The sequence below is a fragment of the Neoarius graeffei genome, chromosome 5 (assembly GCF_027579695.1).
Source record: "Neoarius graeffei isolate fNeoGra1 chromosome 5, fNeoGra1.pri, whole genome shotgun sequence".
NCBI classification, from domain to species: domain Eukaryota; kingdom Metazoa; phylum Chordata; class Actinopteri; order Siluriformes; family Ariidae; genus Neoarius; species Neoarius graeffei.
The window spans coordinates 45,168,860-45,195,188 of NC_083573.1; the positions used below are offsets into that span (position 1 = coordinate 45,168,860).

Below are 26,329 nucleotides of genomic sequence, written 5' to 3' on the forward strand. Positions count from 1 at the left end.
GAGGGAGGCTGTGTAGGCTGTATGGTGACTCATCTAACTTTGCATCTCTTCTCTCTGCTTACAACAGCTAAAATATTTACATTCAATTACATTTCAGTCCAATCAGTTTCGTGATTTACTGCAGGTAGCCTAAATTACTTGTTTATTATTGACTTAGTATGACTACTTATACATACGCAGTTAACAAGTGTAATTACCACTGATAATCAACTTCCTATCTGAATATAGTAAGTGCCTTAATCTTATCAGGCTGCTGTCCAATACCCAACACACTCAACTTGCTTTTTTTTTTTTTCTTGACAAAATACTCAACCCACAGTGGCACTGGTATCTCTAACTAATCTCTTGAGCTGACAGAAAACTCAGATAAATAAGTCTACAAACTATTGTTTGACACTTGAAAAGTCTTGTGATGATGATGCGAACCCGGAATTAACAAGCGAGACAGCCTGTTTTCCCACGACTACCGAAACTACCTTCAGTTTCAGGGGTTGCAACTCATTTCTTGGGCGACTCTTTCTTGAAGCATAAAGCAGAGGAGTCTGGGGATTGGAGTCATAACCAGAGCCGGCTCTCAGCAGCTGCACGACTCTGACTGGGTGCTTATGACTACATTTCCCACAATCCATTTGTAGACTATGCAAATGAGGTTTCTGACGCTAATGTGTAAGGTGTATGGCTGTTGACACTCCCTGTCTGTTTTTATTTCAAAGTTGCTTTGTGAACGTGGCGGCGGAGATTTCACTGTTAGGTGAGTTCTAGTGAATTAGTGAACAGGTTGTTGTGTTGTGATAAGTTTTGGAAAACATCTCGGAGGAAGTGGATTTTGTGGCTTGGGTGAGTGGAAGCGCGTCCTGTCAGGAGCTCAGGTGTGGTTTAATTTCAATAAAGCCATATGGCTTCACTGGAATTAAACAACACCTGTGTGTGTGTATATGTGTGTGTGTGTGTATATGTATATATATATATATATATATATATATATATATATATATATATATATACACACACACACACACACACATATATATATACACACATATATACACAAAAAAGTGTGTGTGTGTGTGGTGTGTGTATGTATGTATGTATGTATGTATGTATGTATGTGTGTGTATATATATATATATATATATATATATATATATATATATATATAAAATGTGTGTATATATATATATATATATATATATATATATGAGTGATTCCACGCTTATGGGTACTGAAATGGGGACATGAACTTATTTTTAAAAATTCACCTAAAACCATTTCTTTTTTTTACCATCAGGTCACAAAACATGTAATCTTTAATGAATGATATGTTAAAAGATAACTTTAATTTTCTGAGATGTAATAAAAACATATTTATATGCCAAAGTCAGAACGTAACAGAAGTGTTGTGGACATATATATATTCTCAATTTTAACAATGTAGAATTACTTTTTGAAACATAGGAAGGTGATGTTTTAGCAAATATAATTAATAAACATGTGTATTAGAATAAACATACACATTCTTTCAATAAGATTAACATGGTATATAGCTAGATTGTAATTAATTTGTAACAGACGCGAGATGGACAATCGTAACAGAAGTAATGTAACAGACATCATTTTGGAACCCATAGGCTTGACTTTGGCATATAAATATGTTTTTATTACATCTCAGAAAATTAAAGTTATCGTTTAACATATCATTCATTAAAGATTACATGTTTTGTGACCTGATGGTAAAAAAAGAAATGGTTTTAGGTGAATAAGTTCATGTCCCCATTTCAGTACCCATAAGCGTGGAATCACTATATATATACACGCACACATATATACACACAAAAAAGTATGTGTGTGTGTGTATATATATACACACACACACACACACACACACACAACCCCGATTCCAAAAAAGTTGGGACAAAGTACAAACTGTAAATAAAAATGGAATGCAATGATGTGGAAGTTTCAAAATTCCATATTTTATTCAGAATAGAACATAGATTACATATCAAATGTTTAAACTGAGAAAATGTATCATTTAAAGAGAAAAATTAGGTGATTTTTTAAATTTCATGACAACAACACATCTCAAAAAAGTTGGGACAAGGCCATGTTTACCACTGTGAGACATCCCCTTTTCTCTTTACAACAGTCTGTAAACGTCTGGGGACTGAGGAGACAAGTTGCTCAAGTTTAGGGATAGGAATGTTAACCCATTCTTGTCTAATGTAGGATTCTAGTTGCTCAACTGTCTTAGGTCTTTTTTGTCATATCTTCCGTTTTATGATGCGCCAAATGTTTTCTATGGGTGAAAGATCTGGACTGCAGGCTGGCCAGTTCAGTACCCGGACCCTTCTTCTACGCAGCCATGATGCTGTAATTGATGCAGTATGTGGTTTGGCATTGTCATGTTGGAAAATGCAAGGTCTTCCCTGAAAGAGTCGTCGTCTGGATGGGAGCATATGTTGCTCTAGAACCTGGATATACCTTTCAGCATTGATGGTGTCTTTCCAGATGTGTAAGCTGCCCATGCCACACGCACTAATGCAACCCCATACCATCAGAGATGCAGGCTTCTGAACTGAGTGCTGATAACAACTTGGGTCGTCCTTCTCCTCTTTAGTCCGAATGACACGGCGTCCCTGATTTCCATAAAGAACTTCAAATTTTGATTCGTCTGACCACAGAACAGTTTTCCACTTTGCCACAGTCCATTTTAAATGAGCCTTGGCCCAGAGAAGACGTCTGCGCTTCTGGATCATGTTTAGATACGGCTTCTTCTTTGAACTATAGAGTTTTAGCTGGCAACGGCGGATAGCACGGTGAATTGTGTTCACAGATAATGTTCTCTGGAAATATTCCTGAGCCCATTTTGTGATTTCCAATACAGAAGCATGCCTGTATGTGATGCAGTGCCGTCTAAGGGCCCAAAGATCACGGGCACCCAGTATGGTTTTCCGGCCTTGACCCTTACGCACAGAGATTCTTCCAGATTCTCTGAATCTTTTGATGATATTATGCACTGTAGATGATGATATGTTCAAACTCTTTGCAATTTTACACTGTTGAACTCCTTTCTGATATTGCTTCACTATTTGTCGGCGCAGAATTAGGGGGATTGGTGATCCTCTTCCCATTTTTACTTCTGAGAGCTGCTGCCACTCCAAGATGCTCTTTTTATACCCAGTCATGTTAATGACCTATTGCCAATTGACCTAATGAGTTGCAATTTGGTCCTCCAGCTGTTCCTTTTTTGTACCTTTAACTTTTCCAGCCTCTTATTGCCCCGTCCCAACTTTTTTGAGATGTGTTGCTGTCGTGAAATTTCAAATGAGCCAATATTTGGCATGAAATTTCAAAATGTCTCACTTTCGACATTTGATATGTTGTCTATGTTCTATTGTGAATACAATATCAGTTTTTGAGATTTGTAAATTATTGCATTCCATTTTTATTTACAATTTGTACTTTGTCCCAACTTTTTTGGAATCGGGGTTGTGTGTGTGTGTGTATGTGTGTGTGTGTATATATATATATATATATATATATATATATATATATATATATATATATATATATATATATAAAAAATATAATCATATAAAAAAATGTAATGTGTGTGTGATATCCTATTTTATAATCACATGACTGGTGTTTTGTTGGTCCTTGTTTGTTCTATGTTTTCATTTGTGGAGTCGGAATTTATCTTTATCACACTGCTTTATTGGATGTCTGTACTGCCCGAGCCTGTAGGTTGTGTTTTACATCCTATTCATACACACACAGGCTAGAGATGGAGTGTTTTTAGTTACTTTATACCCAAATTAGTACGCTTTTATGTATGTAGGGTATGGAGAGAAGTAATTTCAGATGATTTCCAGGTGTGTGTGTTGTGTAAACATGGAGAGCTGAATAAAAGCTTTCTGTCCTCCATCAAGAGCCCCAAGAGTAAGCGGTGTGTTTGTGATTGAGACAGGTTCAACCTGTTTTTGTGCAGCGGGGTAGTAACGCACATGATTAATGACTAACTTGACTTGTTTCAAAGAAAACACTAAAGTGACCATTCCATACAACAGGAAATGCGCTTCGCACTAATAGCTGGTTTCACGTTTGCATTGCTAGACTATTATGAGTGACTATTAGACTGTAATAATGCACAAGGATCACAATGAAGTTAAGTGCAAGTTTGAAACTGTCACACAATATCCCATTGATTTTATTCAATTATCACCTCTATCAAGGAGGTTATGTTTTCGGTAGCGTTGGTTTATTTGTATATTGGTTTGTCAGCAACATTATGGAAAAAGTTATGAATGGATTGCTCTGAAATTTTTTTCCAGACGTGTGACTGGGCACACGTAACAATCCATTAAATTTTGGCGGTGATTCGGATCACCTTCTGGATCCCATATTTTTTTTAAAGGATTCTTGGCGGAGGTCTGCGCTCTTCGAGTGCTTTTCTAGTTTGCTTTTTTCATCACTAACATAACATGGAAACTTTTTTTTTTTTACTAGTTACTTTTTACAGTGAAGATATCATTACTTATATCACATCTGAACAAGTTGCAGATTTACACACTGCATTAAAATGTAATCATTCTCACCACTTAGTTAAATTATATTTTGATTACAATTCAAATGTTTTTGTAAAATTGATTTACATATAAAATAACTACGTCATGAAGAATTAAAGCCCCTCCTTCACAGATGAGTGAAAATATTGAATAAATTTCCTCTTTTTGATTGTTTGGGTTAAAAATGCCAAGTTATGATGACTGAATTGATTATTCACTTAAATATGAACAATATGATACATTTTGGGTATTTGATATGGCGAAATAGGACACAATGGAAAAATCAAGAACACACCGGAAAGATGAGAATAATGGCGGTGGTAAAAGAACAGCGACTGTACTGGCTGGAGGTCGCGTGGGTCTCTGCTGCGAGGCGCAAGCAACGGGACATCACTACCGCACCGGATGAAGCGGGGGCAGGGCAAAATGACTGGCTGTAGAGTCTATCAAAAGTTTGATCTAAATTAACCATGGTTGCAAAATATTGGCCAAAAATACGCCAACACTACGAAATATGAAAGTAAGATGAAAAAGAAACATTCTATTGCCTTATACTGCAAGACTAAAATAAAACTGTCAAAACTCACCTTTTCAGTGATGACGTCCGAACAGATCACTCGCGTAACAGAAAGACCGCAAATGGAAGCACGATCAACTTCTAACTGTTGGAGTGGAAAATTCCATTCTACACATGCAAATTGTTAATGTGTGTCCTTCCCCACACACAAATGACACGCTACAGTAAAAAATGGACCACAACTCATTTTATAGCTCAGAAATTCATACAAGACCAGCTACCATCGTAACACATTCTGTAACAAACATATTCTATACCTAACTTTCAGCTTTCGTTTTAAAAAACAAAATCGCAGATTTATAACTAAATGTTTATATGGCGTAGTGATTTTAAGTTACTACTTTTGGTGAGGTAGTGACCTTGACCCTGAGGCTTTCTGTTTAGATCAAAACACACGATCGTATTGGTTTTGGGTCTGCGGAAAATGGAGTTACAACGGTGATCAAATATTTTGCATGATGTTTTATTACGGTTCTGTGAGCGCACCAATCCTTAGGTGTATAAAGATACAACTTAAAATACAATTAGTGATAACTGTAGACTTTTCAGTGGACTACAACCTTTTTAAGGGAATGCGATGTAGTCAACCATTTATCATGTCCCAGATCAAGCTGCCATTTTTCCACAAATTTGCAGAATTTTTGCCAAATTCTGAATAGAGTATTCACATCAAAGATTTAGTTTTATCTGTATTTCTTTCAACATTTTATTTCAAATTACAACCAACATTACCATTCAAAACCGTATAGTTTATTGACTGAGTATATTTAGTGGGGTACCCCCACAGTACCCAGTTTCTGATATACAGTGGGGCAAAAAAGTATTTAGTCAGCCACCAATTGTGCAAGTTCTCCCACTTAAAAAGATGAGAGAGGCCTGTAATTTTCATCATAGGTCCACTTCAACTATGAGAGACAGAATGGGGGGAAAGAATCCAGGAAATCACATTGTAGGATTTTTAATGAATTAATTGGTAAATTCCTCGGTAAAATAAGTATTTGGTCACCTACAAACAAGCAAGATTTCTGGCTCTCACAGACCTGTAACTTTAAGAGGCTCCTCTGTCCTCCACTCGTTACCTGTATTAATGGCACCTGTTTGAACTCGTTATCAGTATAAAAGACACCTGTCCACAACCTCAAACAGTCACACTCCAAACTCCACTATGGCCAAGACCAAAGAGCTGTCAAAGGACACCAGAAACTAAATTGTAGACCTGCACCAGGCTGGGAAGACTGAATCTGCAATAGGTAAGCAGCTTGGTGTGAAGAAATCAACTGTGGGAGCAATTATTAGAAAATGGAAGACATACAAGACCACTGATAATCTCCCTCGATCTGGGGCTCCACGCAAGATCTCACCCCGTGGGGTCAAAATGATCACAAGAACGGTGAGCAAAAATCCCAGAACCACACGGAGGGACCTAGTGAATGACCTGCAGAGAGCTGGGACCAAAGTAACAAAGGCTACCATCAGTAACACACTACGCCGCCAGGGACTCAAATCCTGCAGTGCCAGACGTGTCTCCCTGCTTAAGCCAGTACATGTCCAGGCCCATCTGAAGTTTGCTAGAGAGCATTTGGATGATCCAGAAGAGGATTGGGAGAATGTCATATGGTCAGATGAAACCAAAATAGAACATTTTGGTAAAAACTCAACTTGTTGTGTTTGGAGGAGAAAGAATGCTGAGTTGCATCCAAAGAACACCATACCTACTGTGAAGCATGGGGGTGGAAACATCATGCTTTGGGGCTGTTTTTCTGCAAAGGGACCAGGACAACTGATCCGTGTAACGGAAAGAATGAATGGGGCCATGTATCGTGAGATTTTGAGTGAAAACCTCCTTCCATCAGCAAGGGCATTGAAGATGAAACGTGGCTGGGTCTTTCAGCATGACAATGATCCCAAACACACCGCCCAGGCAACGAAGGAGTGGCTTCGTAAGAAGCATTTCAAGGTCCTGGAGTGGCCTAGCCAGTCTCCAGATCTCAACCCCATAGAAAATCTTTGGAGGGAGTTGAAAGTCCGTGTTGCCCAGCGACAGCCCCAAAACATCACTGCTCTAGAGGAGATCTGCATGGAGGAATGGGCCAAAATACCAGCAACAGTGTGTGAAAACCTTCTGAAGACTTACAGAAAACGTTTGACCTCTGTCATTGCCAACAAGGGGTATATAACAAAGTATTGAGATGAACTTTTGTTATTGACCAAATACTTATTTTCCACCATAATTTGCAAATAAATTCTTTAAAAATCAGACAATGTGATTTTCTGGATTTTTTTTTTCTCATTTTGTCTCTCATAGTTGAAGTGTACCTATGATGAAAATTACAGGCCTCTCATCTTTTTAAGTGGGAGAACTTGCACAATTGGTGACTGACTAAATACTTTTTTGCCCCACTGTATACTGTACAATTATTTTTTTTAAATGTTGAAATATTTCATTGTTTTAAACCATTTTTAGTCTATAGCATTTCTTTACATGTGCCTAAGACTTTTGCACAGTACTGTGTGTGTAAAATTAGGATATTATATGATTGCACAGCAATCTGAAGTTTATCTTCTCATATTGAAAAATATCACTCGTTCATGTCTCTCACTCATGAGATATACATAGATTCACCACTTGAAGTTTATTATGAGTGAGCGATGTGCAGGAGTGATAAATTTTTCAACACGAAAAGATAAACTTCATATCTTCGTGCCACCGTGTAATGTTCTTTATATTATATGGACACGTCCACAAAAAATATGCCAGTTAATCAAAAGAATATTAATTTTGAACCGGTTTGCCATTTTGACATGCATCCAGTCAGCGGAAAAACACTGGGAGTGACATCATTGGAGTGAAATATCAGGAATTATACATACAGGACACTTTTTTTTTTTTTTTAATATGGAATAAAAACATGTATTCTGTGCCCTCCTAGCAGGTTTCATTCATTTGGTTTGCAATATTGTTAGAATATTGCTTATTCTATGTGTATTATGGCACTCTACCCAATGGAGAATGAGCACTGAATATGGTCGACAACATGGCGTCACATGTCGGAGGTGTAAAACTTCCGCACTATAGCGACTGTGACAATTTGTAAACTAACATGGCTGCCAGGTTTGCTTTGTTAAATATGGAAGATTTTGAGAGAATTTTGAAAGAGAAAGACACATTGAACACCTGAAAGGAGTGTGTGTGTGTGTGTGTGTGTGTGTGTAATAATAATAATAATAATGGCTTTTTTTATGGTATATCAAATATATTCAATTCGGCTAGCATGATATTGAACTTATCTTCAACTTGTTCAGTATCATGCTAACTGAATGGAATATATCTGATGTACCACGAAAAAAGCCAGCCAATATTATTTAAATATGTCACTCAGATCTGCGATGTATTTTGTATGAAAAATGCGAGTTTTTCAACACGAGAAGATAAACTTCAAGCCAATGTGTGATCATCTTTTTATTATATAGACATGTTCACAAATAAAAAGTACCCAAATTTATCAACACAATTCATCGATTTCCTCACGAGTGACATGCAGAGACTTGTCACGATTTTGGATCTCAGTGTTGCTCAGATGAAAAATAAGAGTGGTGTATTTCCCAATAAAGCACTCATGTCTATATAATATAAACATATATCAGACACTTTTATAAAATCACATCATACAAACAGTAGTTAGAAAAACATCTTAATACGAGCTAAACCTTTTCTTTTTTTTTGTGCTATATGCTTCAAGCTAAGGTAGGCAATTTTATTTTAGAAGCATTTTTTTTGTAATAGTTCTTGAAATTCTCTTTACATCCAACAGCAATATATAAATCAAATGCTCTGATGATAAAAAGAAGAAAATGCATCATTTGTGGCAGCGGGGGAGTTGTAAAAAGCCCATCCAATTATTGCAAGAAAGAAATGACTGCATGGCTTACCCCCTTGCCTACCTACGTACATGCACTCTGCTTGTGCACTTATTGCTATAGCTAGGAAGCTGGTGATAGCTGTGATTTAATATGAGACACGAGGTAGTTGGATATGACAGTGATGTACTATGTGCTCCCCCCCCAGTGGTCGGTGTCTCTCTCTCTCTCTCTCTCTCTCTCTCTCTCTCTCATATGAACTCATCCTCCAGCAGTAGTCAGGCAGTGTGCGTTCATGTGTTTTGGAGGAGTAGCTTTGGAGGAAGTGCTGAAGAGTTGGGGTGAGATCTGTCGGTTGGATACTTTCAAAATCTCAGATACTCTTGCTGGTTTCTCTAACATTGCCTACCATAGGTTTTAATAAATTTAGTATGCCAATTATAATATTTTCCCCCAATAACTTTTCAGTATTACTCTTACTACTTCTATTTTTAGGGATTCGATTCATAATGCCTACAATTCAAGTGTATTTATGTTCAACCTAACGTTTGTTTTTCTCCACTTAGATGTAAATGATGGCAGCTGTAAGAGCAAAGTCAATCCGAGGAGCTGGGAGTCTGCTTCGAAGTCGCTCAGAAGGGACTCTGATCGATCTAGATGACAGTGTAACAATCAACAACAATAACTTGCATGGTAATCATAAACAGTTCATTAATAGAGCATGTAATGTAATTTGGGCATGCATGTTACTGTACTTGTGTATTTTACTATTTTCAGTTCTCTGTTGTATGCACAAGCTGGTACGGTTAAACGATGGCGTTTAAGGAATAGTACTGATTTTAATTTTAGGTATTGTCTGGACTTATATATTTTCATTTGGAATTCATTTTCTGTACAGCTGAGGTGTGGTTATGTTTTCAGCCTTAAGGAAATATTTAGCTCAGCATGCCTTGCATTCGTTACCGTAGGTTAGGCAAACAATGCCTTTCTCTACATTTTACGGTCTTAATTTAAGACTCTTTGGCAAGATTTTTAGAAAGGTTTTCTGGTTGCTTTGTAAAAGCACCTTTCAAGAGTGTTACGCAACTGCAAAACATTCACTAACCTCAAATACCTGTTTTGTTGATTTTGTTAAACATCATCTGTTAAGTCTGGATGCATTTTACTTTTACAGACCGAAATACGTTTAAGCAATACTACACTAAAAAAGAGTGCTGTTTGTACTTGAATATCGGTACAGCTGTGATAGTCATAAGCATGAGGCCAAACGCTGAGTGCTGTAGATAATCTTGGCTGTGCTGATATTCGGGTACAACAGCACGACCTCGAGTGTGGTATTGCTTTTATACAACAGTTCTATAAACAAGAAATAAATATCAAGTAAGTGATGTTTGGCCATATTGTGTCCCAAGATGTTTCATTTATTTTTGCTCTGCAGGCGGAAGTAGATTCTGAAGAAGCCACACTCAGTTTATACGGTAGCACATTGATTTGTACAGTCGTATTAAAGGTGCTTCTGATGAAATTGGTATCTTTTCAGTAACATAACGTTTGACTTAAAATATGAAGGCTCATCAAATGAAGATGAAAAGGAAGAAGGCTTCCTTTTCATCTTTATCTGACGACCTTTCATATTTTAAGTCAAATGTTGTCATGAAAAGTATCGATCGCCATGCCTACCGATGATGTCTCGAACACTACTGTAGTAACCATTTTGAAGTAGGAGGTGGAATTTTACATTGATGAGCGGAGTGATATGCACAGTGAAACATCCCAGTGCAGTTATCTCGAAATATTGGCGCTCTTGGAACACTGCTCAGCCAATCACATTAGTGGACCAAAACTAACTGTTTTGCTGAACATATCCGATGTCATTGTGCTGCTGACATCTTTGCTGCATCATTAGTTAAAAAAACAGAATCGGTCCTATAGGTTGTCATGCATGCCTTAGTCCTGATTATATGGTCTTGCATTACAGATAGCTGGGTTTCTCTCCATTTTAGCATCTCTCATGTTGGTGGATGTTTGTATTATACAATGATAATGTTTCAAAAAGTCTTCCATCTCTTTTTAATGATAGATTTAGGCAATATCTTTAAGCATACCCCAGTTCTGTTCTTGAATACTTGTGTAAGCAACATGCTGTTGGACCTGGAGGATGTTTTAGTTCTAATCAGTTTTATACCCAACATCAGAACATTTTTATGATCAGCAGAACTGATATTTTTTTACTTTTTATTACATTTTTTTTTTTTGCCAAAATTCTGTGGTGATACTACTCATGTAGGTTTGTGCAAATTAATGGCATAAAAATACCAGTGATGTGAGTTAGATTTTATTTATTTATTTATTTATTTGACCTTTATTTAATCAGGCAAGTAACTAAGAACAAGATTCCAGCACATTGGTGAAGTTATATGCAAGAGCTATAAATTTATTCACTTAAAATTATTTTTGCTGTTATTTACCCTACTAATTTACCCAAAATCTTTTTCATCCAGGGAGTTATATGTCAAAACCTTCAGAATGGCCTGTTTTCCAGCCAGATATCCAACCCCAAGGACGAACAACAAATCCCTTCTGGAACAAACTCTCCCAGTCAAATCCTTTCTTAGATGACATTGTGTGCAGAAACAGCACTGATTCAAGTGTGTCCATACTGAAGGAGGATCCATCAGCTTTCTTCCGTAACAGTATTGAAGATTGTGAAAGTACATCTTCAGATGAAAACAATTTTGGTCATTTTGCACAGCGTGACAGAAACAACCTTAATCATTCCGGGCGGTGGAGAAGTGCCTCGGACATTCTTGACAGTCTTGCAAAAAAAGAAACCAAAAAGGAGAAGAGCTTTTGCTCTCAAGGACCGTTCTTGAAACCAGATTTTGACTGGCTTAAAAATGATATGGAGGCTTACAAAATGGCCTGGCTGAGTCACAGACAGTTGACCAGGTCCTGTTTGAACCTCAGTTTCATAAAACAAAGTCCTGGTTGGGCTCAAACCCAAGCCACGAACACACAAATTGTCTGCAAGATCGATCACAAAGGAGGCTCAGTGCAGTTGCCCGACTCCAATATCAGTGCCCATATTCCCCAAGGTCACGTTGCTCCAGGGGAGATCCAGGAAATTGGACTCAAAGCTAGCCTTGATCCACCATCTGGACTCAATAATAATTATGTAACATCTGTGAGTCCTCTTTTGGAAATCAGTCTCAGCAATCCCAATACTATGGAAGGCATCTCGCTTGATATTAAAATGGCAGCTGAAATAAAAAATGACCCTTTGAGCCAAGTCATGACAACATTTGTAGGTCTGATGGCCCATAAGAAAGATGGACCTTACGAAAAGGTGAAGGACTGTTACATATATCAGAACATTTTACAAATGAAGATCCAGGAGCCAAAGCCTCACATGTACATCATTGCCGTTGCCGAGGCCACAGTCATCCAACCTCCAGCAACTTCAGTATGGGACTATTTAGACCGGCAATTCACAGTGGCAGTTTATGGTCCCAAGCATATTCACCCATCATTCAAAGTTGTGCAAGTCATCTCTTGCTATCATAGTGTTCCATCCAGGCTTCCTTTCTCTGATCTCCAAAAAGGTAACAGAAACTTGCCCCCTGTTGTGTTGCAACTGTGGGGAAAGCATGAGTTCAGTCCATGCAGTTTAAATGACTTGCACATTAAAACCAGTGTGATGGAATCAAATTTTGAAGTGAAAGATGAGGATAAGAACAAAGAGGTCAAAATAGAGGTGCTCAAAACGGGCAGAATGATCCACTTGCCATTGGAACTATCCAGGACAGGCAATGGCGAGATGGCTCAATTCAAACTAGCTATCCAGGTGAAGGACTCAAATTGCCTCTCTTTAGCAGACTTTCACATTACTTCTCCTGAGGCTGCTCCTCTGAGGACAGACAAACATGGACTCAGACATGCGGATCGTCACAAGGAAGTGACCCGATCTCAAGCTATTCCAGAAGAATCTGTCCCAGAGATTCCAAAGTTCCAAGATGTGCCTGTGAATATTCAGTGGTATGGTATTGCATTGAAAGCTCTTTTTCGACAGCCGAGAGTGGAGTATCTTCTAGAGTACTTCAAGGGTGACACAATTGCTCTGCTTTCCAGAGAAACTGTTAAATCTGTTGGACAGTCAAAAGTGAAAGAGTGGTATATTGGCTTTCTCAGGGGAAATGTTGGTTTGGTACACTGTAAGAATGTGAAGGTTATAACAAAAGGCCAAGTAATTGACTTCTCTGGAGTTAGACTCACGACGCAAATCCTGCTGGATAACATGACTCAGCCTTTTAAGAAGCTCACATACATGTACTCTGCCATTCAGACCCTAGTAACAGATCACATAACCTGTTGGAGGACTTTTGCTGTAGCTCTGGGTTACCCAAACCTCTCAGTCGACGGTTTCTCTAGGAGGCAAGTTGAGACAGAAACCGAGAAGGTAGCATGTGTCCTTGAGAAGCTTAAGGAAGACTGCCACACAGAAAAAACTAAGAGGAAATTTCAACATGAACTCATAATTGTAAGTATCTTTAGTTGTATACGTTCATCTTGGTATTTCGTTGATTAATTTGAGTATTGAGTGTCCTAAATATATTTGGATGAGCTTGTTGTGTTCTTACCACATGGAATAATGTAATTTCCTTTCTTAACAGGGACTCTTTAAAATGGATGCCCAGGGCCTTGTAGTCCATTTAATCCAGAACACAGTTATTCTGTCCACAGCTGTTGAGCTCGGTGTGCGGTGGAAGGAACTGGCTGAGAAACTTGGAAAACTTTCCAATTCTCAGATCAGTGCTTTTGAGGCACCACACAGAGGGAAAAATGGAGAAGTCAGTGCCCAGGTAAGCATCTGTAAAGCTTTTCTGTTGTGGATGCTACTGAAAGACTTTAGTACTGTGCCTTACATAAGTATTCAACTCGTTGAACTTTACAACCTGGAACTAAAAGAGTCTTAATTGGGATTATGTGCCATACACATAATAGTACACATAATAAACCATAGTATTTAAGTGGGAGGGGGGAAAATACAGTTCGTAAAACTATTTACGAGCATAAAAATGTGATTTGTATAAGGATACACCCCCATTATTGTGAAACCCTTAAATTAGTTCTAGTGGTAAAGTTATCAGAAGTCACATGGCTTCAATATAAATGCACCTGTACCTTGAAGGCCCCAGAGATTGTTACAGAATACAGGGCGTTTCAAAAAAATTTGATATTTGAGATGTAAATATTCCAGAAACTACATAGTCTAGGCAAATGAAACTGAACAGGCTTAATGTTGAGCAATATAAGATTTATTCCTCAAAATTTGAATGAGAAATTCAAAGGTATGTGGGTTCCATGAACGATTTCACAAATTTTCAATATGCACGCCGCCTGAGACATGGCACTCTAACACACAACGCCTTTTCTTTTCCAGTGAATGGCCTTTCTATACCTAAAAAGATTTTTTTTTTTTTTTTTTAAAGTGAAATACAATTTTGACCCGTTTCCACACATGCTGTTAAAATTTGAGGTCAATTGAACGAGAATTGGCAAAGTTATGAGATTGTGAAATTATATCAAATTTTTTGAAACACCCTGTATATTTAAACAAACAGCATCCTGAAGGACAAAGAGACATTGAAACAAACCCGGGCATAGTTCTGGAAAGATATCACACGGTTTGTTTATTAAAATGGCCCAAACTGTGAACATCCCACAGAGCACTGTTAAACACATTATTTAACTCGTGTGTCCACGTGGAGCATGCATCTTACAAAAACATTAATGGAGGCGGAGGCAGAAGTGCTTTAAAACATTTAACTTTATCACTAGGCTACTACATAATATGTAGGCTTTCTACAATCCCCTCGCGGTACAGAAGAGAACGAAAAGTGGGGAGCTCTGTTTTCTTTTATAGCCCCCCCCCATGACTCTAAGCATCATGGGAGGTGAAGTTGAAATACCCATACACAACATTCCTCCCCGGGAACCTTTAACCTCACTCATTTCATGTAACTCAAAACAACAATGTTTACCTTCACACTTACAAATCATTTTTTATTCTAGTGTGTGAACACAAAAAAAAATCATCTGCATCTTTTCCTCAAGGATAACTTCCTTAGATATCTTTACATTTCAATTCCTAGGTATAAATTCAAACGTTCAGGAGCTCGCCTGACTCTCTGTGGTCGGGCGCTCACTTGTTCATCCACACACTCATTTAATTCATCTCCTTCCAGTTCAAGACTGGGTACAATCTCAGTTTCTGGAGTGTCATACAAATGTTCTGCAATCTCCGCATTCTCAGTGTTTGTGCATTGACCAGAAATCTTGGTAGCAATCAGCTGGTCTATGTGCTTTTTGCTTGTTTGTCTTTCTACGTTTACCAAATAAGTCACAGGACCTAGCACTTGCTCTATTACCCCTGATTTCCATTTCTTTCCTTCCCCTCCCCGGAAATTCTTAACCAGCACTGCTTGATTTGGCTGTAAGACTCTCACACGGGTCTGGTTGTTTTTGACATTTGCTTGTTTTTCTTGCATCTGCACAGAGAAATTTGGTGTAACTTGTGATAACCTGATCCTGACACTTCTCTTCAGGAAAAGCTGAGAAGGCGTTTTCCCTGTAGATGAGGACGGTGTGTTTCTGTAACTAAACAGGAAACTATCTATGCAATGTTGTAAGGAACATCCAGAATCTTTTTGTCCAATGACTGCTTAAAAGTCTGAACCAACCTCTCGGCCAATCCATTAGAGGCTGGACTGTACGGGGCAGACTTGATATGTTTAACCCCGTGAGCTTCCAAAAAAGTTTCAAACTCTTTTGAGACCAACTGTGGACCGTTATCCGAAACGACCACTTGAGGGAGCCCATAAGCTGCAAACAGACCCCCTCACAACTTCTACGGTAGCTGTAGCGGTGGTACTAGTCATCACTTTAACTTCTGGCCAGCGTGAATAGGCATCACTAACCAACAGAAACTGATGCGTTCCCTTTTCTGCAAAGTCTATATGAATTTGCTCCCACGGCAGCTCTGGCCACTTCCATGGGTGCACTGGTGCTTTGTTAGGTGCATGTCTGTTCTTTTGACAGATCGGACAGCTATTCACCATGTCTTCAATTTCTATATCCAGACTGGGCCACCAAAAATGGCTTCTAGCTAATTCCTTTGTCCTAACAATGCCCAAATGCTCTTCATGTAGCTCTTTTAACATCTGAGGTCTCAGTGCCCTAGGTATTATTACTCTTAAACCCCACAAGACAAAATCTGCTTCTACAGTGAGTTCCTCACGTCTGTTCCAGTATGATTTAAATTCATCATCCAGCACGTTTTGGCCATCCATTCTGTGTTAAATGTCTCACTTTGGTAAGTATTATGTCTTTGTCTCTTTCTTTATATCTTTGGCTGATACAGGAATTGATTCCAACCAAGACACACTAAATTCTGGGTTGCTTTGTGGTGCCTCTTTCTGTAAGGGTAATCTTGATAACCCATCTGCACTGGCATGTTCTAAGGAGGCTTTGTAAACTATGTTGTACTGATAAGCTGACAGTAATAAAGCCCATCTTTGTAGGCGGGCAGCAGCTAACACTGGCACCCCCGTCTTTGGCCCCAAAATCTTCACCAATGGTCTGTTACCAATACAAATTTCCTGCCATAGAGATAATCCCTAAATTTCTGTACACCAAAAATGATGCCTAACACTTCCTTCTCGATTTGTGAGTAATTTACAGTACTTCAGTCTTGCTCAAAGTGTGTGAAGCATATGCTATAGGTCTTTCACTACCGTCAGTCATTTGGTGGGATATCACAGCCCCTAGACCATATGCACTAGCATCGCAAGCCAACAAAATCGGCAATTCAGGATCAAAATGAGTTAGAACGGTTGAAGACGACAACTGTGCTTTAGCCTTCTCAAAAGCTGCTTGACAATTGGTGGACCAGTTCCACGGACTGTCTTTCTGTAGCAGCATGGTCATTTGGCTTAATGACTGTTGAAAGGTTCTCAAGGAACTTCCCATAGTATGTCAATAATGCTAAAAATGCCCTAAGCTCTGAGATATTCTTAGGAACTGGAGTGTTGGCTATCGCTTCCACTTTCTCGGGTACTGGATGTAATCCTTCACTGTCAATTTTGTGTCCCAAGTAGTTTACACTTGGTTGACAGAAGCTACATTTGTCTCGATTTACCCTAATGCCTCTATCTTGTAGTTGTTTTAACACCTGTTCAACATTTTCCCAGTGTTTGATTTCTGTTTTTCCCGTTATTAAAATGTCGTCAAGGTAGCACACAACACTTGGTAAGCCTTGAAGTATCCGATTCATAATACGTTGGAATATTGCCGGTGAGCTAGCTGTTCCATAGGGTAACCTATTCATTTGGTAGAGCCCCTTTTGTGTATTGATGGTCAAGTACTGCTTACAGTAGAGTCATCATCTAGCTCCACCTGTTGGTAAGCCTGTGTGAGATCTAGCTTTGTGAAGTATTTGCCCCCAGCTAACTTGGCAAAAAGATCCTGTGTTTTAGGAAGAGGGTATTTGTCCACCTCTAACCAGGGATTTATGGTTACTTTATAGTCGCCACAAATTCTGACCTCACCATTGTTTTTTGGTATGCATACAACTGGAGTTGCCCATTCGCTATATTCCACTGGAGTGGAAACTCCCATTTCTTGCAACTTTGCTAACTGTGGGTGGTAGAAAAGGGCAACTGGACTTGCTTGAAGATTCTTGAAAACGTTTCACCTCTCATCTGAAAGGCTTCCTCAGTTCTGTCTGACTAATAAGGAGTATCAGATATTTATCCTCTCATGGATCAGAATCAGAATTATGACGACAAGCTCATCTAAGGTGTCGTTGAGGCATCATGTTGGTGTGGGTCACTGGAGGCTGGGTGTGAACGGCGAGTCATTAGGGTGATCAAAGGATTGCCCGTTAGGGTGATCAATGGAAAGCTGACTCTCTCTGTCCTCCTGTGAGTCACTGAAAACAGCTGGGTCTTGGCGTGCACCCAGCCGTCTGGGAAGTGTGCCCAAGACCGCATTGTAGATGGTTGATAAATGTTGTCTTAGACCCCACCTCTGTTCAGTGATGGCCGTTCCAGGTTGACAAAAATGGCTTCTTTAACGCCTCGCTCATACCAACGATTCTCTCTGGCTAAAATGCGTACATTACAATCCTGAAATGAGTGTCCTTTGTTGTTAAGATGAATGTAGACAGCAGAGTCCTGGCCTGAGGAGCTGGCTGTCCTGTGTTGAGCCACGCGCCTGTATAGCGGTTGTTTTGTTTCCCCAATATATGAGTCCGTGCATTCCTCACTGCACTGAATTGCATACACTACGTTGTCCTGTTTGTGTCTGGGTATTCTGTCCTAAGGGCTGACTTGGAGGAAGAAATCTGACCAGGCTACACAACCGGACATAGAAGAGAAATGGGTGAAGAACTTATCTGACAGGGTACTCACCCAACCAGAGAGAGATGTCTTATCCAAGGGTCTTAACTTTGCAGTTTCACCTGAGCAGATACCGGTAGTAGAACTCATCACAGCCACAGAGACAGCAATCAGGAACAACAACCTGACCAACACAGAGTCAGGACAACTTAGACTGAAGATATCAGCTGCTCTATCCAGTGCAAAAGCACCCCCCTCCAACCTCACCAGCCAAGAAAGGAGGGCTCTTACACTGCTTCAAAGAGACCGGAACATCACCATCCTTCCTGCTGACAAAAGGAGATGCACAGTGGTGCTAAACACAGTGGACTACCACTCCAGGATGACCAGTCTCCTCAGTGATACAACCACTTATGAAACATCGAGGAGGGACCCCACAAGTGGTTACAAAAGGAAAGTTGTTAGCTGTCTGCCACAACTAGAAAAGGACCAAGTCATCAACCGATCTCTTTACTACAGATTGTACCCTGGGGAAGCCGTGCCTCTCATACGGACTCCCCAAGATTCACAAAGAAGGAGCTCCTCTCAGACCGATCATCAGCAGTATAAACTCTGTCACATATAACATTGCCAAACAGCTAGCCACCATCTTGGCTCCTCTGGTTGGGAATACACCATATCATGTCAAAAATTCCCAAGATTTTGCTACTAAAGTTGCAGACCTCAAACTAGATTCAGATGAAACCATGGTTTCCTACGATGTCACTTCTCTGTTCACCTGCATTCTCACCACAGAAGTAGTCGAATCTGTTAGAAAACGACTCCTTCAGGATAGCTCCTTACTGGATAGAACGAACCTCACCACAGATCAGATTTGCACCCTGCTTGACCTCTGCCTGACTACCACTTATTTCCAGTTTAATGAAAGCTTCTACAGACAGAAGCATGGATGTGCCATGGGCTCACCGGTGTCCCCTATTGTGGCCAATTTATACATGGAGGAAGTGGAACATATAGCTTTGACCACTTTTGCAGGAGTTGCTCCCAGCCATTGGTTTAGATACATGGATGATACCTGGGTTAAAATCAAAATCCATGAGGTGGAAGCTTTCTGGAAACACATCAGTGCAGTGGATAGCAACATCAACTTCACTCGGGAGGATGTCAGTGGGAATAATCTAGCCTTCTTGGATTGTGATGTACACATTAGACAAGACAGAAGCCTTAATATCGAGGTCTACCGGAAACCCACACACACAGACCAGTACCTACTTTTCGACTCTCACCACCCACTGGAACATAAATTGGGGGTCATTAGGACCTTGCAACACAGGGCTCAGAACATTCCTACAACGATAGAGGGAAAAGAGAAGGAGCAGAATCATATCAAGAAAGCCCTTCAGAATTGCGGTTATCCCAACTGGTCTTTCCTAAAGAGCAGAAAAAGGAACATAACGGACAAGGATGATAACAGGAACAAATGCAAGAACATTGTCATTCCCTACATTTCTGGTCTATCTGAGAAACTCAGGAGGATCTTCTACAAACACAACATTCCGGTACATTTCAGACCCAGTAACACCCTGAAGCAGAAACTGGTCCACCCTAAGGACAGAATACCCAGACACAAACAGGACAACGTAGTGTATGCAATTCAGTGCAGTGAGGAATGCACGGACTCATATATTGGGGAAACAAAACAACCGCTATACAGGCGCGTGGCTCAACACAGGACAGCCGGCTCCTCAGGCCAGGACTCTGCTGTCTACATTCATCTTAACAACAAAGGACACTCATTTCAGGATTGTAATGTACGCATTTTAGCCAGAGAGAATCGTTGGTATGAGCGAGGAGTTAAAGAAGCCATTTTTGTCAACCTGGAACAGCCATTGCTGAACAGAGGTGGGGTCTAAGACATCATTTATCAACCATCTACAATGCAGTCTTGGGCACACTTCCCAGACGGCTGCGTGCACGCCAAGACCCAGCTGTTTTCGGTGACTCACAGGAGGACAGAGAGCGTCAGCTTTCCATTGATCACCCTAACGGGCAATCCTTTGATCACCCTAATGACTCACCGTTCACACCCAGCCTCCAGTGACCCACACCAACATGATGCCTCAACGACACCTAAGATGAACTTGTCATCATAATTCTGATTCTGATCCATGAGAGGATAAATATCTCATACTCCTTATTAGTCAGACAGAACTGAGGAAGCCTTTCGGATGAGAGGTGAAACGTTTTCAAGAATCTTCAAGCAAGTCCAGTTGCCCTTTTCTACCACCCACAGTTTACTATGACCTGGATGACAGAATCTTCACAGACAACTTTGCTAACTGCTTGTCAATGGCTGAGCTCAAGGCATAAGGCACTGATCTAGCCTTGCATAATTTTGGGATTGCATTCTCCATTACCCTTAGCTTTGCTTTTACCCCAGAAATGACTCCATGATCTGCATTGAACACATGAGAGTATTTCTTGTACATCTCTGAAAGAGGATCTGCTACTGGTACATGATTCGCTCTAGACCAGTCTAAGCGCAGGTACTGAATCCAATTCCTACCCATTAGTGTTGGACCACTTCCCTTTGACACTAATAAAGTCAGCTGTTCTGTCTGATCTCCACACTGCACCTTCACTTGGATTTTACCCATCAGTACAATTGGCTCTGCAAAGTACGTTTTAAGACGCACATCACATGGCTGGAGTTTGCACTTCTTAAAACTCTGTTTGTACAGTTTCTCTGAAATTATGCTTATAGCTGCACCTGTGTCTACTTTCAGTTTTATCTGAATACCATTGCATCTCACCATGACCACGTAGGGCTTTACATACTCACTGTCACCTTTCACTGTAAACAGTTCAAAGTCCTTTGTGGCCCCTGGCAATTCTATGTCCATGCAGTTCTCAGGCCCTGGAGGCTGTCCTAGTGCGTTCGCCGTTCCATCCAAGGGCGATGCTGACCATTGACTCAGCGTCACAGTACTTAGTCCCTGGTCTGGTGGTTCCCTCACAATGTAGTGGGTGTCTCGCTCTGTTTGGGTGCTTCTCATGGCTGCTCACGGGCAGCCGCCCTGGTTGACAAATTCTTTGGTCGATGCATTTCTACATGCTTGCTTAAGATGTCCTTTCTTGTTGCATGCTCAGCACTGCAAGTCTTTGTATTTGCACTTATCAGGTGGATGTCCTTCTCTTTGGCATCGATAGCACACGCTCTCACCGCTGGCATTTGGCTTTTGTTTCCTATCCGGCTCCTTTTGGCGCGCATGAGCCTTTCCTTTGTAGCTGCTCACACTATCTGTTCTTAGTTTGTTGAAACATTTTCAGACTGCTAGTGGTGGACTCGAAATTATTCACAATGTCCATTACTTTAGCCCATTTCAACTGTTCTCCATAAGCAGCACTTAACAGCTTAGTTCGTAGCTCTTTACTGCTAATTCCATAAACTAACTGGCCCCTTAGCTGCTCTTCCAGCTTTTCGACGAACTCGCATGTAGTCGACAGTCCTTTTAGCACAGCAACATATTCCGCCAGTGACTCTCTGCTTTGCTGCTTTCGTGCACGGAATGAGTAACGTTCACTTAAGACGTTTTTCTTTGGTGCATAAAATTCTCTCAGCGCTTTTAGAATGTCCTCTAATGTGCAATCAGGCAGCTTTTTTCAGTGCTAGCAAGTCTGTGAGCAATGAGAGTCTTTTCACCTACCATGGATAAGAAAATAGCCCTTTGTTTCTCTTGCTGAATTCCGTTGGCTTCCACAAACTGTGCAAAAAGTTGCTCATAGAGCTTGAAACTTTCATTGCCTTTATCAAAGCATAAGCCTGTCTCACTGCTGAAAACCGCCATCTTTATGCTAGTGTCTTGCTAGCTTCAATGCAGTTCTAGCATATTCGTTCCGCTTCCAAAAAATTTTCATCATTAGCAAATCCACACCTCGTCGCTAGTTTTGTAGTGTCCAAGTGGAGCACGCATCTTACAAAAACATTAATGGAGGTTGAGGCAGAAGTGCTATAAAACATTTAACTTTATCACTAGGCTACTACATAACATGTAGGCTTTCTACAATCCCCTTGCGGTACAGAAGAGAACGAAAAGTGGGGAGCTCTGTTTTCTTTTTGACTCCAAGCATCATGGGAGGTGAAGTTGAAATACCCATACACAACATTAACAATTATTCGCTGATGGCGAAGTGCATATCAGTGAATAATTACCGAGACAAAGTCTCGGTTATTATTCACCGATGTTGACTGAACCTGAGGTGGAGAATTGTTTTAGTATAAATACACAGGTGATTGATTTATTTTAAAAAAAAGAATTTAAAAAATTGTATTTAAAAAAAATAATTTATTTCAAACTTTTATAAGCAGCATGCAATGTAATAACGGTGCGGCGCAAACTTGTCACTTGTCTATGCCGAGTCACATAAAATACTTTATTTTGAAATGGATAAAATAAATCACAATTCCACCTTATCTTTTAAGTTTTAGACCAAACTTTGTAGCATCTTTAGTGTTTTTAGGAACAGCATTGTCTTTCATAATTTGTAATTCTTCCTCACTTATGGTGATGAAACAATTGGCTGCCATTTTGCTTAGTCAATTGTGAAGTGATTATCGCGAAATAGTCCGAATCTCTCGACCAATCAGCGCACGCAATTTCCTATAATCACCTGTGTATTTATACTAAAATTATAAAGACTATGGCACAACCACAACTTTGAATAGAGGAGTCCATCCATCAAAAGTGTAATGACCAGGTAAGGAGGACGTTTGTCAGAGGCCAAAGGTAACTCTGAAAGAGCTATAGAGATGAATGTTGGATGAGAGATGCTGTTCACATAACAATCGTAGCCTTAAAATCATTCTAGAAACTCAGCAAATGTAGATAAAAGACCCTTGTTTGAGACCAGGAGCCGGTTTCACTAAGATAGACTATGACTATAACTTAGACAGAGTGTATAGTCGGACTTAGCATAGACGTCTAACAAAAACTGTTGCACAAAGCAGTTAAGACTCTGACTATCTTAAGTCGTACTATGCCGCAAAGGATTGTTGGTAATTTAAGACTCTTTTAAAAAAAAAAAAAATGGCGGACAGCAACCGGTCAGTGCCGTTCACGCACTCAGAGAATTTAGCCATTCTTGAAGAATTTAATTCCTACAAAGGGGTTTTGTTGGGGAAATTCAATGAGGAGTGTACCAACAAAAAGAAACATGAGGTGTGGAAAAAAAAAATCACCGATGCGGTGAACAGCGTTAACCCCGCTGCGGTACGAGACGTGTCAGCTGTGCAGAAGAGGTTTAAAAATATGGTGCCAGAGGCAAAAAAGGAAATATACAAGCGGAAAACGGGACCCCCAACGGGAGGAGGGAAAGCGAAGAAACTAAAAGTCACCACTGAAATGGTGATAGAGATCTACGGAGGCGAGTCGCCGTTATTATCTACATCACTCCTCCATCTGCGCGAGTCTCTTCAATTTAAGTGGCAGTCTTTCCTTTTGAAGCGACTGCAACTTAAATTGAAGAGACTCGCGCAGATGGAGGAGTGATGTAGTAGTGTGTGTGTGAGTGTATGAGAGAGAGAGATAAGTGATGAGCGGTGATGTAATTATATGCATAAATGAATTGATATATTTATATTATTTATAAGTAATAAAATGAATAAGCTGGCATTACACTGTTTGTTCTTTATTGGATACTTTATAGTTAGATTATAATAGCCTAAATTTGTGTATTACATACTTGCACTTCACTGCCTTAACATTTCAAGCTTTCTTGTAGTTATTGACATTGATGGCACTTATGGCTTGACTGTTTTTTTTTTTTTTTAAATTCAATTTTATTCATTTAAGAAAGTATGTCCAGTAATAGTAACAATAGTAATAATAACAAGAACACAATAACAACACAATAATAATAATAATAATAATAATAATAACACACACACACACACACACACACACACACACACTGATTCACACACTATTTCAGTTATTACCATGGTGATATAGCCCTTAGACCCATATTAGACTGGGGGGAGGGTGTCTTACTTTTTAAGCCTAAAATTAGACTTAAAAAATTAGTCTTAACTTTTGTGAAACTGTCTTACTTGCATTAGACTGATCTATAAAGAAACTTAAGACCAATCTTAACCCATAGACCAGTCTAAACTACTTTAGTGAAACCGGCTGCAGAACTGCTTCCCCCCCCCCCTCCCCCCCCACACTTAATTAGCCTGTGTTACAATACAATATTTTGCACCTTTTATATGTTAGACATAATATGGAAAACATCAGATTTAAGTCCATTTCAAATTGTAGCACTACAAAATGTGGAAAAGTTGAAGGGAAGGGAATACTTGTGCAAGGGAAAGTATATTAAAATATGACGTTTCTGTTATTGTATTAAATGTTTGTGATGTATAGGTTAGCGGTGTATAAAGAAGCATTTAATGTTGTGGTTTAAGGTGATTTTATTGTTCACTTTCAGTCAATGTGGAAGCCTGCATATGACTTCCTGTATTCCTGGAGTATGCAGTATGGTGAGGGCTATCGGGACATGATTCAGGATCTCCACCTGGCCCTGGACAAGATGAAGAGCCCAGTGACTAAACACTGGAGACAGATGACTGGAGCTCTCATTACAGTAAACTGTATGGAGATCTTGAGGGCCTCTGCCTTCCACATAGCATAGTGAACATTTAAGTTACAAACACAGGTGGGTTTAAGAATGTCATACATTTTTTTTTCTTCCTGTATTTGTATAGCAGTGAGCAATAAATGCTTTCTTTGTATTTTTATAACCAAAAAATGGCACAAGACAAATGCTGTTGGACTTGGAATGCATTCTTTTATACTGTTCAACATATGAATTTGCCCAGGTCAACACAAACATTACTCAAATTATTATATTTTTCATGTATATGTATACACTGTATAGTTTTATATTTGTGTGTTAAATGAAATGCCTCCCATCTAACGTCTGGGTCCTTGTTATGTTATATGCGTTTTAATCTGTTAATTTTTAAATAGAGACAATCTGGACACTTTCTCGATATCAAAGTCCTGTGTAAGTTCCTTCTGCTGTTGGGACAGCTGATTGCTTTATGAGGAGTGACCTTTTCTGTCTATCTTAAAGGATAAACTCTAAAAGTGGGCCAAGCTTTTGCATTATAAAATATACGTTTTTTTTTCTGCACTTACTGTAATTTTACCAGTGTACCTAAGATATCTTGTTAACTGTACTATTTTTAATATTAATCTTGTAGCTATTATTGCTGAACTAAAATAAAAAAACAGATTTTAACTGTTTCATGAATGCTCAGTCAATTTAACTAAGTATATTTTATTTTCATTTTACACTGACCTTACATGGGCTATCATACATACTGAGTCACAGAAAATCTTGTATCAGCAAAGTGTCCTGGCTGTTTCCGTGGTTTGCGTTTGCATGACCGGCTGGTCCTTTTCTCTCCGTGGCTCTTTGAAGTGATGCTATTTGCAGAGTGCAGGACTGTGGAGTGACCTCAATATCACAAAGGTCCATTTATAGCAGAGTGACCCAAATACACTTTTTCAATATACTAATGGATATACAGTGGTGCTTGAAAGTTTGTGAACCCTTTAGAATTTTCTATATTTCTGCATAAATATGACCTAAAACATCATCAGATTTTCACACAAGTCCTAAAAGTAAATAAAGAGAACCTAGTTAAACAAATGAGACAAAAATATTATACTTGGTCATTTATTTATTGAGGAAAATGATCCAATATTACATGTCTGTGAGTGGCAAAAGTATGTGAACCTTTGCTTTCAGTATCTGGTGTGACCCCCTTGTGCAGCAATAACTGCAACTAAACATTTCTGGTAACTGTTGATCAGTCCTGCATACCGGCTTGGAGGAATTTTAGCCCATTCCTCTGTACA

The 26,329-nt window shown here is 39.4% G+C and overlaps 1 protein-coding gene across 3 annotated transcripts; it reads left to right on the top strand.

Annotated features, from left to right (window-relative positions):
• The first annotated feature begins 645 nt into the window (after window positions 1-645).
• macc1 (MET transcriptional regulator MACC1) lies at window positions 646-25,706 on the top strand. 3 transcript variants are annotated; one of them, XM_060921780.1, is made up of 5 exons: window positions 646-751; window positions 9,570-9,696; window positions 11,505-13,540; window positions 13,674-13,862; window positions 24,891-25,706. In XM_060921780.1, the coding sequence occupies exons 2-5, from the start codon at window positions 9,576-9,578 to the stop codon at window positions 25,092-25,094; spliced, it is 2,550 nt and encodes an 849-aa protein (XP_060777763.1). In that variant the 5' UTR covers window positions 646-751; window positions 9,570-9,575; the 3' UTR covers window positions 25,095-25,706. The 3 variants fall into 3 exon arrangements, with proteins under 3 accessions (XP_060777763.1, XP_060777765.1, XP_060777764.1); XM_060921782.1 differs by lacking the exon at window positions 646-751 and adding an exon at window positions 772-837; XM_060921781.1 differs by lacking the exon at window positions 646-751 and adding an exon at window positions 8,981-9,344.
• The last annotated feature ends 623 nt before the right edge of the window (window positions 25,707-26,329 follow it).

Coding starts and splice junctions, on each gene's coding strand:
- macc1 (XM_060921780.1), top strand. CDS start 9,576: ATGATGGCAGCTGTAAGAGCAAAGTCAATCCGAGGAGCTGGGAGTCTG. Junction 9,697..11,504: donor CAACAACAATAACTTGCATG/GTAATCATAAAC, acceptor TTTTTCATCCAG/GGAGTTATATGTCAAAACCT. Junction 13,863..24,890: donor ATGGAGAAGTCAGTGCCCAG/GTAAGCATCTGT, acceptor GTTCACTTTCAG/TCAATGTGGAAGCCTGCATA.